General features: G+C 42.2%; 1 protein-coding gene across 5 annotated transcripts in view; it reads right to left on the bottom strand.

Moving 5' to 3' along the window:
• The window catches only part of LOC118397254 (limbic system-associated membrane protein-like), a 1,147,967-nt gene that overhangs the window by 32,517 nt on the left and 1,098,527 nt on the right, over nucleotides 1-16,923 (bottom strand). For all 5 annotated transcript variants that reach the window (XM_035791838.2, XM_035791839.2, XM_035791837.2 and 2 more), the window contains one exon: nucleotides 16,000-16,232. In XM_035791838.2, the coding sequence (XP_035647731.1) occupies nucleotides 16,000-16,232 (233 nt within the window). The remainder of the gene's footprint in view (nucleotides 1-15,999; nucleotides 16,233-16,923) is intronic.

Below are 16,923 nucleotides of genomic sequence, written 5' to 3'. Positions count from 1 at the left end.
CATTATTTCTAATAAGCCAACCGAAGCCCCAGCAGAGAGAAATGCATTGGCGCCCAATGAGCAGGACTTCAACTCGTGAAAAATTGTTGCTCTTTATAAATTCTACAAGCTATAATTCTTATCTCAAGTAAACTTGAATAAATGTAGTGCCAGTTCAAGGCAATGTGTACTTTTATCCTTGGCGATCATCCGCATCGTTCAGGACGGCGTGTCAAAAACCCCGGATTCAATTTGTATTCAACACATATCATGATTTAATACCTTATAAAACGGAATGAGATGATAAGAAAACAAAGAGAGGAGACGACAACAGCTGGCTGGAGGAGAAACTCTTGGTGGTGACCTTTCCTTTTTAGAGGAACTTGGGTCTAACACTCCTTCCTGCTCTCTTGAGCTCTCAGTCCTCCAGCAAACTCATGGAACTTTCTGTAAAGCAGTGCTTTTGTTCATCCCTTATCTGTATGACTTAAAAAGTTACAATACATGACAAAAAGTATGTGGACACTTGCTCGTCGAATATCTTGTTCCACAATCATGAGCATTAACATGGAGTTGGTCCCCCCTTTGCTGCTAAAACAGCCTCTGTTCTTCTGGGAAGGCTTTCCATTAGATGTTGGAACATTGCTGCGGGGACTTGCTTCCATTCTGCCACATGAGCATGAGTGAGCTCGGACACTGATGTTGGGCGATTAGGACTGGCTCGCAGTCGGAGTTCGAATTCATCCCAAAGGTGTTCAATGGGGTTGAGGGCAGAGCTCTGTGCAGGCCAGTCAAGTTCTTCTACACCAATCTCGACAAACCATTTCCGATCTCGACAAACCACTTTGTGCACGGGGGCATTGTCATGCTGAAATAGGAATGGGCCTTTCCCAAACGGTTGCCACAATGTTGGAAGCACAGAATCGTCTAGAATGTCATTGTATGCTGTAGCTTTAAGATTTCCCTTCACTGTAACTAAGAGCCCAGTCCGAACCATGATGAACAGCCCCAGACCATTAATCCTCCTCCACAAAACTTGACGGTTGGCACTATGCATTGGGGCAGGTAGCGTTCTCCTGAAATCCGCCAATCCTTCGGACTTCCAGATGGTGAAGCGTGATTCATGACTCCAAAGAACCCGTTTCCAGTGCTCCAATGGTAGTGAGTGAGCTTTACACCACTCCAGCTGGCACTTGACATTACCCCTGGTGATCTTAGGCTTGTGTGTGGTTGCTCAGACATGGAAACCCATTTCATGAAGCTCCCGATAAACAGTTAATGTTCTGATGTTCCTTCCAGAGGCAGTTTGGTACTCGATAGTGAGTGATGCAACCGAGGACAGACAATTTTTTATGCGTTACGTGCTTCAGCACTCAGAGGTCACGTTCTGTGAGCTTGTGTGGCCTACCACTTCACGGCTGAGCCATTCTTGCTCCTAGACGTTTCCACTTCACAATAACAGCACTTACAGTTGCCTGGGGCTGCACTAGCAGGGCAGAAATTTGACGAATTGACTTGTTGGAAAGGTGGCATCCTATGACAGTGCCACATTGAAAGTCACTGAGCTCTTCAGTAAGGCCATTCTACTGCCAATGTTTGTCTATAGAGATTGCATGGCTTTGTGCTCGATTTTGTACACCTGTCAGCAATGGGTTTGGCTGAAATAAATTAATCCAGTAATTTGACAGGGTGTCCACATACTTTTGTATATGTAGTGTATTTCTGGAGCAGGACAGCTATTTCCCTAGAACTAACAAACAGCTACCGTTAGCATTGACCATTCGGATCAATTGTCTTAATTAATAACCCATGGAAAATATGCCAATAAGAATAGGAGGACACCTTACAAACTCAAGTGCAATCCAAGTTCAATTGAGGCTATAAATATAAGCTAATCATCATGTAATCTTATTGGTCAATGTGAACTGACAAATTATCGTAAATGGCCACGTTCACAAACAATCCTCCATCCAACACCCCTCAAGTGAAAACTATAGATAAACTGTGTTATAGATTCCTATAACAAACCATGGTTTAGATTCAATCAGTTCAGCACTAACCCGTAGGAGCTCTCACATCTGTGAGTGGACAAACGCTTCGTTGGAGCTCTCACATCTGTGAGTGGACAAACGCTTCGTTGGAGCTCTCACATCTGTGAGTGGACAAACGCTTCGTTGGAGCTCTCACATCTGTGAGTGGACAAACGCTTCGTTGGAGCTCTCACATCTGTGAGTGGACAAACGCTTCGTTGGAGCTCTCACATCTGTGAGTGGACACTCGTGTGATCATTGCCATGAAGCCACAACCATCCCACTCGCGTTAGAAGATAAGAACGAGAAAGTGTAGGCTATACATAAATAACAACCCTCAAACTGAAAATCATTAAATAAAATAATGAGGAATTCTATCAGCCTACTTGAGGTGTAGATTACATCACACAATCCAGTGTTCGATTTCTTACCAATGCAAATCTGTGCAGCCAATGAAATATCCACGATAGGTAGGCTATAATGCCTGCACCCGTTTGTGGATTTCACAGCTCTAACGCAGTTCCACCTATAAAACTGTCATAAAAACAGCACTGCAGTGCGTCGGCTAGCAGGAATCTGATTGAATCTAGCCCCATGTCCTGATTGAAGCCATGCTCACCTGCCCCTTTGGCAAAACATTTCTACAGCTAAAAGCACCAAGAATGCAGATTCTGGCAGTCAAACCGGCAATCAGAGCAGGTAATCAATTTCCCTTGATTGCTCTCCGTTCTGTGTAATAATGTTGGATTAGGTAAAGTGCAGGCTGGGATGGGAGGGAAAGACTATTAACTTGTCTCTCCAGAGTCAAGCCCTTTGAAACCCTGTACTTTACAGTCATTTGGATTAAACAAGCAACGGGATCAAGGTACTTTATTCAATTTAGTCTGATTGATAGCCAGGGTTGGGGAGTAACGGATTACATGTAACATGTAATCCGTTACATGTAAGGGATTACAAAAAGAAAACTGTAACTGTAATCTGTTACATTACCAGCAAAATTGTAATCAGATTACATTAACGTTTGAAAAACTAGATGATTACTTTGAGGATTACTTTTAAATTAAGAAAGGATGTTTGCGTAAAATAATATTTGACACTTCTGTTTTCTCAATGACATTCAAATCAGCATTGAAAAAAGGCGCAAGTTTAAGTTTGTTCCACCTGAGCGAGTCTAACCACAAGTCAGAGACCACTATGATGACACAGCAAATGTGTTTGATGGATCTCAGGAAAAGAGCAGGAATAGGCTTTTGTAGGCTACAGTCCAAGCTATGTCTTCCAATGGTGCGACTGCTGCCGGCATCCAAAGATTATCCCATTTGAACGCTTGGAGGCAAGGATGACAGCAGTGGTGTCGTCTATGGCATTACGGATATCACTTATTATTGATATCTACATAGCGCATAGATGTGAATCACACTGCTGCTCTTTAGCTATTTGTGCCTTACGGATTGTGGTTGTTGTGGACGGCTGTTCACAAATCTAAATGTGTATTTGAACCCAATAATGGTTGAATTCAGGAAGTTTAAACGGCCTATCAATCATTGTTTTTGAAACCAGTGACCAGTGAAAAATGAGCTATTGCAACAGCTGCATAGTGCTGATCCCAGCCTAGTGGAATAAAAGTTCAGGCTTTAATTGCTCAATTTAATTCATGCTGATAAAAAAATATCCAGAGGCCTAATGGACACATGCTCAAACTTGCACACTTTAGATACTACTTGAGTATAAGTATAAAAGTATTTGGTTTTAAATATACTTAAGTATCAAAAGTAAATGGAATTGATCAAATGTCACACTCCAACACTCAGACATAATTTACAGATAACCAGGGGCACACTCCAACACTCAGACATAATTTACAGATAACCAGGGGCACACTCCAACACTCAGACATGATTTACAGATAACCAGGGGCACACTCCAACACTCAGACATAATTTACAGATAACCAGGGGCACACTCCAACACTCAGACATAATTTACAGATAACCAGGGGCACACTCCAACACTCAGACATAATTTACAGATAACCAGGGCACACTCCAACACTCAGACATAATTTACAGATAACCAGGGGCACACTCCAACACTCAGACATAATTTACAGATAACCAGGGGCACACTCCAACACTCAGACATAATTTACAGATAACCAGGGGCACACTCCAACACTCAGACATAATTTACAAACAAAGTATTTGTGTTAAGTGAGTCCACCAGATCAGAAGAACAAGGGATGACCAGGGATGTTCTCTTGATACGTGTGTGAATTCGACCATTTTCCTGTCAACAAGTAACTAGTACTTTTGGGTGTCAGGGAAAATGTATGGAGTAAAAAGTACATTATTTTCTTTAGGAATGTAGTGAAGTAAAAGGAAAAGTTGGCAAAGATATAAATAGTAAAGTAAATATACCCCCAAAAACGACGTAAGTAGTACTTTAAAGTATTTTTTACATATAAGTACTTTACACCACTGCCAAGTGGTGCACTTGAAAAGCTTTTCAGCTCAAAGGAGAAATAACACAATATGGTACACAATATGTACCAGTACACTTAATAACTAACCAATACATTGAAAGCCTCTCCATTTAATAATTGTGCATCATCTGTTGAGGTATAGTATTATAATTATAGCTAGTTGTGTGTCGTTTACAACAGCACTCACAAACCATAAAAGACTGTAATATCATAAATGCAGAGACAGTTTCCTAACATACTGCACCTAATGGCAGAATAACCAAGTAAAGTACAATGATGATGGTCTATATCTACAGAGAGAAAGGGAGGGAGAGAGAGATGGAGAAAGAGAGAGACTGAGGCCTCTAATGACTGATAATCATTACTGAATTCTCTGTAACATTTCTCATAAAACCTAAAGTAACAACATATTATCTCAAATGTCTACAATATTGGCAGAACAACAACTCCTGGAAAACCTTTAACATGCATTTTCTCTCTCTAATATTGAGTTGCACCCCCCTTTGCCCTCAGAACGGCCTCAATTCGTCAGGGCATGGACTCTAGAAGGTGTCGAAAGCGTTCCACGGGGATGCTGGCCCATGTTGACTCCAATGCTTACAAACGTTGTGTCATGTTGGCGGGATGTCCTTTGGAGGGTGGACCATTCTTGATACACTCAGGGAACTGTTGAGCGTGAAAAACCTGGCAGCCTTGCAGTTCTTCACACACTCAAACCGGTGCGCCTGGCACCTACTACCGCACCCCGTTCAAAGGCACTGACTGTAAATCTTTTGTCTTGCCCATTCACTCTCCGAATGGCACACATACACAATCATAATCAGTGATAATTGACTTGAGGCTTAAAAACCCTTCTTTAACCTGTCTCCTGCCCTTCATCTACACTGATTGAAGTGGATTGAAGGTGGCATCAATAAGGGATAATAGCTTTCACCTGGATTCACCTGGCCAGTCTATGTCATGGAAAGACCATGTCCTAATGTTTTATACACTCAATGTACATTCCAGAAGGAGTTTGTAGATATACACTCGACAAATTGTGTCAGTGTGTCAGACTCAGTGTTCAGAGCAGCCAAAGAAGTGTACTGTAGCCTACAGGTTATAATAGGGGAATGTATAGTGAACACACGTCTTGAGGACTTAGTGTGGAAATGCTATATCAAATCAAATGTATTTATATAGCCCTTCGTACATCAGCTGATATCTCAAAGTGCTGTACAGAAACCCAGCCTAAAACCCCTAACAGCAAGCAATGCAGGTGTAGAAGCACGGTTTTATATCAGTTTTATGGCCAAACAAAATGGCCCTCTAGACAGCTGGAGAACTACTTTAGTCTGTGCAGCCAACTAACACATTTATTAGAAAACACCTAACATGCCAATGAAACACAAACTAATAACAGGTGTCATTGCTGAGTCTAAGCTCTCTCTTCTACTATATTTAGATATGCGTTGGATGCTAGTCAAAAGGCTATTTTCTGATAATAATCTACAGCTGTAGGATCTTATTTTGAGGGGGGGTTGATACATTTTCCGTTAGGGCAAATCAAGTCTGAAATTTCAAAGTGGAAATGACAAACTTTAGAAGCTCTTTTAAACCTCAAACACAGTACAAGTCTGCATTGTACAAGTGCATGAGCATTCTCCGCAACAAATGATAGACCAAATGAATATCCTACATCTGTAGGTCATATTTCTGACCTTCAGCATTAGTGCAATAAAAATGTTCAAACTATAAGCTTTCATAACTGATCCCCAAGGATTGGAAAGCTGCCGCAGTCATCCCCCTCTTCAAAGGGGGAGACACCCTGGACCCAAACTGCTATAGACCTATATCCATCCTGCCCTGCCTATCTAAGGTCTTTGAAAGCCAAGTCAACAAACAGGTCACTGACCATCTCGAGTCCCACCGTACCTTCTCCGCTGTGCAATCTGGTTTCCGAGCCGGTCACGGGTGTACCTCAGCCACACTCAAGGTACTAAATGATATCATAACCGCCATCGATAAAAGACAGTACTGTGCAGCCGTCTTCATCGACCTCGCCAAGGCTTTCGACTCTGTCAATCACCAAATTCTTATCGGCAGACTCAACAGCCTCGGTTTTTCGGATGACTGCCTTGCCTGGTTCACCAATTACTTTGCAGACAGAGTTCAGTGTGTCAAATCGGAGGGCATGCTGTCCGGTCCTCTGGCAGTCTCTATGGGGGTGCCACAGGGTTCAATTCTCGGGCCGACTCTTTTCTCTGTATATATCAATGATGTTGCTCTTGCTGCGGGCGATTCCCTGATCCACCTCTACGCAGACGACACCATTCTATATACTTTCGGCCCGTCATTGGACACTGTGCTATCCAACCTCCAAACGAGCTTCAATGCCATACAGCACTCCTTCCGTGGCCTCCAACTGCTCCTAAACGCGAGTAAAACCAAATGCATGCTTTTCAACCGATCGCTGCCTGCACCCGCATGCCCGACTAGCATCACCACCCTGGATGGTTCCAACCTTGAATATGTGGACACCTATAAGTACCTAGGTGTCTGGCTAGACTGCAAACTCTCCTTCCAGACTCACATCAAACATCTCCAATCAAAAATCAAATCCAGAGTCGGCTTTCTATTCCGCAACAAAGCCTCCTTCACTCACGCTGCCAAGCTTACCCTAGTAAAACTGACTATCCTACCGATCCTCGACTTCGGCGATGTCATCTACAAAATGGCTTCCAACACTCTACTCAGCAAACTGGATGCAGTCTATCACAGTGCCATCCGTTTTGTCACTAAAGCACCTTATACCACCCACCACTGCGACTTGTATGCTCTAGTCGGCTGGCCCTCACTACATATTCGTCGCCAGACCCACTGGCTCCAGGTCATCTACAAGTCCATGCTAGGTAAAGCTCCGCCTTATCTCAGTTCACTGGTCACGATGGCAACACCCATCCGTAGCACGCGCTCCAGCAGGTGTATCTCACTGATCATCCCTAAAGCCAACACCTCATTTGGCCTTTCGTTCCAGTACTCTGCTGCCTGTGACTGGAACGAATTGCAAAAATCGCTGAAGTTGGAGACTTTTATCTCCCTCACCAACTTCAAACATCAGCTATCCGAGCAGCTAACCGATCGCTGCAGCTGTACATAGTCTATTGGTAAATAGCTCACCCTTTTTCACCTACCTCATTCCCATACTGTTTTTATACTGTTTTTATTTATTTACTTTTCTGCTCTTTTGCACACCAATATCTCTACCTGTACATGCCCATCTGATCATTTATCACCAGTGTTAATCTGCAAAATTGTATTATTCGCCTACCTCCTCATGCCTTTTGCACACATTGTATATAGACTGCCCATTTTTTTCTACTGTGTTATTGACTTGCTAAATTGTTTACTCCATGTGTAACTCTGTGTTGTCTGTTCACACTGCTATGCTTTATCTTGGCCAGGTCGCAGTTGCAAATGAGAACTTGTTCTCAACTAGCCTACCTGGTTAAATAAAGGTGAAATAAAAATAAAAATAAAAAATAAAATTAGCATTCGTCACTTAACCCCATTTTGTGTGTGTAGGGTTATGAGTGCAAAAGTGAATGTCAAAACAAAGTGAAGTTAAAAAAAAGTGATCTATTCAACATTTTGTGCTGTCAACAAAACAACATCCTTAATAACAGGTGCTACCCTATTTCAGAGTAAGCACCAATGGATATTCATGTCTAATGCATCTGTTTTTATCTCAATATCAAATCATAACAATTAAGTACCTTTGGTGTGACTGTTTTCAATGAAAATTGTCAAAAATAAACTAAATCGCTTCGTAGCAAAGAGCAATTTCTCAAGCAAGAATTTTGCTAGGACTGGGAGTGGTCTGAGTAGGGAGGGAAAAACTGAAAAGTAGCTGTTATTGGCAGAGAGGTTTGGAACTCTCGTGTTGGGTTAAATGCGGAAGACACATTTCAGTTGAAGGCATTCAGTTGTACAACTGATGAGGTATCCCCTTTCCCTCTCTTATTGCTCTATTTACCAATTAACCGCCTGGTGACACAGAAACTGAAATGTCAGGCAGTTTTTTTAAACAGCTCTTAAACTAAAAGGCCATTATTATAATTTTCACAATTTCCCAGTATTATTCAAACCTCATAGTGTGGATATATATATATATATGTATGTGTTATTTCAAAGTTTTGATGTCCATTATTATTCTGCAATGTAAAAAATAGTAAAAGTATAGAAAAACCCTTGAATGAGAAGGTGTGTCCAAACTTTTTACAGGTACTGTATACAGTTTTTCCAACAATTGTTTACAGACAGATTATTTCACTGTATCACAATTCCAGTGGGTCAGAAGTTTACATACACTAAGTTGACTGTGCCTTTAAACAGCTTGGAAAATTCCAGAAAATTATGCCATGGCTTTAGAAGCTTCTGATAGGCTAATTGACATCATTTGAGTCAATTGGAGGTGTACCTGTGGATGTATTTCAAGGCCTACATTCAAACTCAGTGCCTCTTTGCATGACATCATGGGAAAATCTAAAGAAATCAGCCAAGACCTCCAAAAAATTTGAGACTTCCACAAGTCTGGTTCATCCTTGGGTGCAATTTCTAAACGCCTGAAGGTACCACGTTCATCTGTACAAACAATAGTATGCAAGTATAAACACCATGGGACCACGCAGCCGTCATACCGCTCAGGAAGGAGACGCGTTCTGTCTCCTAGAGATGAACGTACTTTGGTGCGAAAAGTGCAAATCAATCCCAGAACAACAGCAAAGGGCCTTGTGAAGATGCTGGAGGAAACAGATCCAAAAGTATCTATTCTATATCCACAGTAAATTGAGTCCTATATCGACATAACCTGACAAGCCGCTCAGCAAGGAAGAAGCCACTGCTCCAAAACCGCCCAGGTGCAGGGGACAAAGATCGTACTTTTTGGAGAAATGTCCTCTGGTCTGATGAAACAAAAATAGAACTGTTTGGCCATAATGACCATAGTTATGTGGAGGAAAAAAAAGTGAGGAGGAAAAAGGGTGAGGCTTGCAAGCTGAAGAACCCCATCCCAACCGTGAAGCACGGGGGTGGCAGCATCATGTTGTGGGGGATGCTTTGCTGCAGGAGGGACTGGTTCCCTTCACAAAATAGATGGTATCATGAGGGAGGAAAATTAAGTGGACGTATTGAAGCAACACCTCAAGACATCAGTCAGGAAGTTAAAGCTTGGTCGCAAATGGGTCTTCCAAATGGACAATGACCCCAAGCATACTTCCAAAGTTGTGGCAAAATGGCTTAAGGACAACAAAGTCAAGGTATTGGAGTGGCCATCACAAAGCCCTGACCTCAATCCCATAGAAAATGTGTGGGCAGAACTGAAAAAGTGTGCGCGAGCAAGGAGGCCTACAAACCTGACTCCATTACACCAGCTCTGTCAGGAGGAATGGGCCAAAATTCACCCAATTTATTGTGGGAAGCCAATTTAAAGGCAATGTTACCAACTACTAATTGAGTGTATGTAAACATCTGAACCACTCGGAATGTGATGAAATAAATAAAAGCTGAAATAAATCATTCTCTCTACTATTATTCTGACATTTCACATTCTTAAAATAAAGTGGTGATCCTAACTGACCTAAGACAGGGAATTTTTACTAGGATTAAATGTCAGGAATTGTGAAAAACTGAGTTTAAATGTATTTGGCTAAGGTGTATGTAAACTTCCAACTTCAACTGTATATACAGTGGCAAAAAAAAGTATGTGAACCCTTTGGAATGACCTGGATTGGTCATCAAACTTGGTCTGATCTTCATCTATGCTATGTCGCAACAATAGACAAACATAGTGTGCTTAAACTAATAACATACAAATTATTGTATTTTTCTTGTCTATATTGAATACATCATTTAAACATTCACAGTGTAGGTTGGAAAAACTATGTGAACCCCTAGGCTAATGACTTCTCCAAAAGCTAATTGGAGTCAGGACTCAACTAACCTGGAGTCCAAACAATGAGACGAGATTGGAGATGTTGGTTAGAGCTGCCTTGCCCTACCCACAAAGTGTGAATTTGCTATTCACAAGAAGCATTGCCTGACTTGCATAAAGCTGGAAAAGGTTACCAAGTATCTCTAAAAGCCTTGATGTTCATCAGTCCATGGTAAGACAAATTGTCTATAAATGGAGAAAGTTCAGCCCTGTTGCTCCTCTCCCTAGGAGTGGCCATCCAGCAAAGATCACAGAGCAGAATGCTCAATGAGGTCAAGACGAATCCTAGAGTGTCAGCGAAAGATTTACAGAAATTTCTGGAATATGCTAACGTCTCTGTTGATGAGTCTATGATACGTAAAACACTAAACATGAATGATGTTCATGGGAGGACACCACGGAAGAAGCCACTGCTGTCCAAAAAATCCCATTGCTGCACATCTGAAGTTTGCAAAAGTGCACCTGGATGTTCCACAGCGCTATTGGCAAATTATTAATTGGAAAGATGAAACTACAGTTGAGGTGTTTGGAAGGAACACACAACACTATTTGTGGAGAAAAAATGGCACAGCATATACCAACATCAAAACCTCATTCCAACTGTAAAGTATGGTGGAGGGAGCATCATGGTTTGAGGCTGCTTTGCTGCCTCAGGGCCTGGACAGGTTGCTATCATCAGCGGAAAAATGAATTCCCAAGTTTATCAAGACATTTTGCAGGAGAATGTTGAAGCTCCGCCAATTGAAGCTCAACAGAAGTTGGGTGATGCAACAGGACAACGACCCAAAACACGGAAGTAAATCAACAACAGAATGGTTTCAACAGAAGAAAATAAACCTTCTGGAGTAGCCCGGTCAGAGTCCTGACCTCAACCCGATTGAGATGCTGTGGCATGACCTCAAGAGAGCAGTTCACATCAGACATCCCAAGAATATTGCTGAACTGTAAAGCGGAAGGGTCCAAATTTCCTCCTGACCGTTGTGCAGGTCTGATCCGCAACTACAGAAAACGTTTGGTTGAGGTTATTGCTGCCAAAGGAGGGTCAACCAGTTATTAAATCCAAGGGTTCACATACTTTTCCCACCCTGCATTGTGAATGTTTACACGGTGTGTTCAATAAAGACATGAAAACGTATAATTGTTTGTGTGTTATTAGCTTAAGCAGACTGTGCTTGTCTGTTGTTGAGACAGATTTTATGACCAATTTATGCAGAAATACAGGTATTTCCAAAGGGCACACATACTTTTCTCTTACCACTGAATGTGTGTGTGTGTGTGTGTTTTTGACTGCACAACGCCTTTAAGCCCTCAGAGGATAATCATTATTTTGTTCATTTCAAATAAAGATAATCGTCTGTAGTGGTAATACTATTAATAATATAGCGCTTTTGATTATACAAAAATAACCTCAAAGTGCATATGATGGGCTGAAGGGAGATGTGTGTCTGAATGAGCAGAATCAGTCAACTAATCCAACAATAGCACAGATCCCTTCAACAAAAAGCTACTATTGGGTTGTAGGAGTGAATGACTCATAGGACAAGACCTTCACAGTTCTGGGGCCTAAGTCTTTTCAGTCCTGAAATTGGACAGTTCTTCACAGTTCTTTCACAGTTGACGATAAGAGTGAGAGCAAGGCCCTAACAGTGTGAACAACCTGTGTTGAGTGGCAGAGTGCCCAAAATGAGCACACTGCTGACCTGAGGACTGTTGTAGGGCCTAGACAGCCTGACATAGGTGAAGGGACCCTATTAAAGCATAGCTGGGGAGAGGATATTGTCAGACCAGTTGCCAGGTGAGACAGAGAGCATGTGGCCAGGACAGCACTCCATTTTCCATACATAACATCTAAAGAGTTTGGCCATCTATATTACAGTCTTGAAAAGTGGAAAAAGGAGAGGCTCTCCAGGAATGATGGGACAGGCCTGTACTTATCCTCTGAAACATGGCAGCCCTATACCTGAAGCCCTATTGATGTGTCTGAAAATACGTGTGTCCGCGGGACGGCCCCATTTAAATGCATGAGGTGCCTCTTCTACCGAGCATAAAAAAGATTAAAGGAGATGCCTTTTTCCCCCTTCATTTCAGCCAAGTCAGCCAAAGAGAAAACGGAATACTAAATTGTTTCTTTCATTAAAACATCAAGGAGTCCGTTTCGTTAAGGGGTTCAAAGGCGACAGACAATATCTGCAGTTGTGTAGTGTGTCGCGTTCTCTTCCTCCCATACAGTCGCTGAAATAATGGGCAAGGAGAAGACAGCCATTCTTCTCCAGGGGGGTGGACTGGCGGCGGGGAACAGCCACCGATCCACTTGGTAGCGGAAGTGTTAAAGCCGCCACCAAAAAGACAGACTAGTAACACAATATGTCTGACAATGGCCTTGGCAATAAGGAGCCTTTCAGCAAGGAAAGGTGGGTGGGGGAGATGGCTTCCTGAAGGACCAGTAAAAGGTTCCGACTGTCCCATGATAATTGGTAAAGGTCAGTTCCTCCTCCTTGTGCAGACTTCAAAGTAGAACTGCTTTACACCCCCCGCTCTTTAGAGTGACACGCTGCCTTCGCCATCTCCTTAGTAAGTGCCTCGGTTCACCCCGTTAAATACCACACCATTGTGATTCAGGGCTAAATGTGGACAAAGCCATTGTGGCTCACCTCTGTATTGATCGGAGATAAAGGAATCACTATGGAGATCCTCTATGACGATGATTGAGATGAAACTACACGTATCTATCGCTATGAACACGAAACTGGACCAAATAAATTGAATGTCAATCAATTCCGGTCGCAGTTGTAAATGAGAACTTGTTCTCAACTGGCCTACCTGGTTAAATAAAGGTGAAAGAAAAAATTCCTTTCATTAACTGCCACTTTGATTGACTCAAAATGTGGCATGTGGACTTCATCCTAATCATGAACTAAATAGCCAAACCTCATGCATTGAAAGACAGCTGAGGAAACCCAGGTGGAGGTTGCTGACGGATATACATACGGCGATGCTAAAGCAAACACAAAGTAGTTCAAATCTCGGATCGGACTTATTCGGTAAACAAGTAGGAGTTTATAGTAGTATCTCTACTCACTGCACGGTGGATCTGTGTGCTTGTCTGCTAAGACCCTGCATTGCTGCTCGGCACTCTAATTTAAATTATTTTGATTTCTTAACAAAGAATGAAAAATGCTGACATTAATTTACAAGTGACCAAAATCAATTCTGATAAAAAAAAATCTGCTGACAAAGCGGTGCTGTTTGCTGCACAAAAAAAAACAGATTACTGCTGCCTGCTGCAATAGGAGGCATCACGGGATCTATTTTATTGACAGATTTCAATGGTCTCAAACATTTGGCACATGACCAGCATACACTAATGCACAAATTGCTCTTGACACACTGTCATATGCTCAGCAAACACCAAAGTCAACCAATGGTGTCGGGGTATCCTAGTCACACAGATTTTCAATGGCTCCACGTCAACGGCTAGCTCGGGTTGCCTCAAAATCAAAAAGCGAAAGGGTTGGGAAAATCGCCATATTATGATTCATATCATGTGCAATGACCCTGTCTTTAAAGCACCGATGCCTAGAAGCGTGCTGCAAGTCCATGGCTTTATTATTCACAGAAAATGTACTTTGTCTGATCATTTGTTTTCCAATTACACTGGTGTCCCTGCTTGCAGACATTGTGTCAGCTGCGGTGACATGAGCATGGTCTCTGATAGCTAACTAGCAGGCAGAGGCGGCGTTGCTGCTGCGGTTGGAGAAATGTTCATGCCGTTTCATACCACTTTTTTTCACTTCACTTTGGATTTTCTTGTTTGTGTCGTTGGAAGGGAAACCACACCCACTTCATCCGGCAGACATTCCCCCTTAAGCTATGTGCAAAAAAATGTTGGATTCAGCAGTAAATGGGTATTGGATAATAGAATGATGTGATGACGGTGTGACTTTCTCCTATAGCCAATCCGAATTCTACTATTACTAACACAGTGGGATGTGATATGGGCTTTCAATATGAAGCCATAGTTTCATCATGGGGGGAGGAAATTAATTAAATGCTTCACATAGGAAGAAGTAAGCTGTCACATTGTTATAAAAATCACCATAGGAGTTGGCAAGACAGCATAAACAGACCTGGGACCAGGCTAATGTCAGCCCATATCCACATAACAGTTGAAGTCTACAGTAGGACTATTGGAGAGAAACAAGTAAAGAAGGACGAAATACAATGTAGAATCAATGTTTAGCTCTAAATGTCAAAGTCATGAATTATGTGCAGATAAATGGAAACACAGGAAGACTATATGAGAAATACCAATGATCAAGCAGTGTCTAATGGAACCCAATGGGATTCTGGTAACAGGGAAGAATTTGCTGGGACAGATCCACTTAGAACACGGCACAAGCATCAATTCATGTATTGAACTTTTAGTGCTATGAATCGTAAGTTCATCGCTATGTGACGGCGTTCTCCTGTAGCTTTTGTGTGGTAAAATGCTATTTTAGGATCTTTTCCATCCCTAATCACTATTTGTCTGAGATGAATTTACAATAGGGGGTGGTGCTGCAATCAATGGGGATGTTAGACAAAAAATAGACACAATTATTGCACAAACAAACACATTATAGCACATACTAATCAACGTTAATGGGTTAACTTGAATTTCAGCTTCAGATTTGATGTGCAGCGCAAGTGTACCAAGATGAAGATAAAGAACTACTGGAAATTGCTTCAGGGGAAACGGCAAGAAACAAGACCTCACAGTGAGGGCCTCAGATCTACATTCTGCCGGGCAGACAGACATCTCCTTGTCTTCCATACTGTGTGGACAGTTGATAAGGAGTTCTTGACAGCTAAAGAGAACTCCCTGTCAGCTGTCCAGATAATATGGAAGACAATGAGATTACAGAGACCTATAGGTGGGCTGCTGGTTGATGGAGGACAATGGTGGGCTGTCAGTCTTGAGACAAGCAGCCATGTACATGGTTACCATACTAGAACGTATTGATTACTTTACATGCATAAGGAATGCACATGTTAGGGGTCAAGAAAGGGTCAAGAGGAACTAGTTGGGTGGAAAGTCACTTAGTGATATGGAAAGTTACTGAGTGAGAAAAGGGGAAAGGTCATTTCTGTTCAAATATGTTACTGTTGAATATGAATGTTCCTAAGGAGGGAGGCAACGGGCGACAGTCTAATTTCAGTTCTTGATAAGGTAGACCCGTTTCTGAGGAACCAGGACCATGAGGGATGTGGACAGATGAAAAGAGAAGACACTGCTGGGAGGGGGGCCTCAGGGGCCTGAAGGTAGAAATATGGACTTGTGTGGCTTGTATGTTGTCTTTGCAGCTGTATGACACAGTGAGTAAACTTGGTTAAAGCTTATTCGAGTCGTCCGTTTCAGTTTTTACTCAGTTTATTCCGAACCTAACAATGGCCAGGTTACTGTAAACTTTTACTGTAAAATACACTTTTTGGATTGATTGATTGGTTGATTGATTGGTTGGTTGGTTGATTGATTGGTTAATTGTGCTAGTGCCTACCTTGGACAATGAGATGGACATTAGAGGTCTTGGACTGCTGTTTGGTCTGGATGGAGCATGTGTAGGAGCCCTCGTCGTACACATCCACTTTCTGGATGCGAAGGCTGTACTCCAGCTGGCCCTTGTTCACCAGGTCCACACGCGGGTCCAGCGACCACTTGTCCTCCCCAGCGAAGATGATGTTGGATCGGTTGAGCCAGGCAACTTTGGACACCTTATCATCCACATAACACCTGGAAGGAGAAAAGAGAGAGGAAATTAACCAAGTTACGAATCAGGTCGATTTGAAAAGAATTATGCGCCAAAATCACGTGAAATTATCGATTGAAAAGATTAATTATTGGAATGAAAATTACTCCTCCTAATCTGAGGCATCTCTGAGGGATAGCTGAGAACATGCTAGCAGATACCCAGAGACTTCCAGTCATTGCTCTAACGCTAGTTAGCAACTGGGCAAGCGTTAGTTAGCAACTTTCTTCAAACTACACGCACAAGTTCATCTGACTCTGGGGAAGTAGATCTGACAATATCCCTTTAAGCTCATTTCTATCGCTCTAGTTCTTCCTGCTTCACTCTCTCTTATGATAAATGTATAATATATGCCATTAAGCAAATGTTTTTATCCAAAGAGTCTTACAGTCACGCGTGCATACATTTTTTCATATGGGTGGCCCCAGGAATCAAACCCACTATCCTCAGTTGGTAGAGCACCATGCTCTACCAAATGAGCTACAGAGGACCACAGCTATATGTAGGTGAACAGTGATGGTTCTCCTCTTGATTCAAAAGGACATCAGTATCCTCTTGTTTACCTCGGCTTGTTGCATGCTGTCAGAGCATTACGCCGTATATAGGTATGACGTCTACGACTGTGTGTTAGAGCGCCTGCTTAATGAATAAATGTAAGGGGACGTCTGAATCGAT

Source organism: Oncorhynchus keta, chromosome 18, assembly GCF_023373465.1.
Source record: "Oncorhynchus keta strain PuntledgeMale-10-30-2019 chromosome 18, Oket_V2, whole genome shotgun sequence".
Lineage (NCBI taxonomy): Eukaryota > Metazoa > Chordata > Actinopteri > Salmoniformes > Salmonidae > Oncorhynchus > Oncorhynchus keta.
Note: the sequence above shows the minus strand (reverse complement) of the source record. Positions and strands in the feature narration are given on the sequence as shown.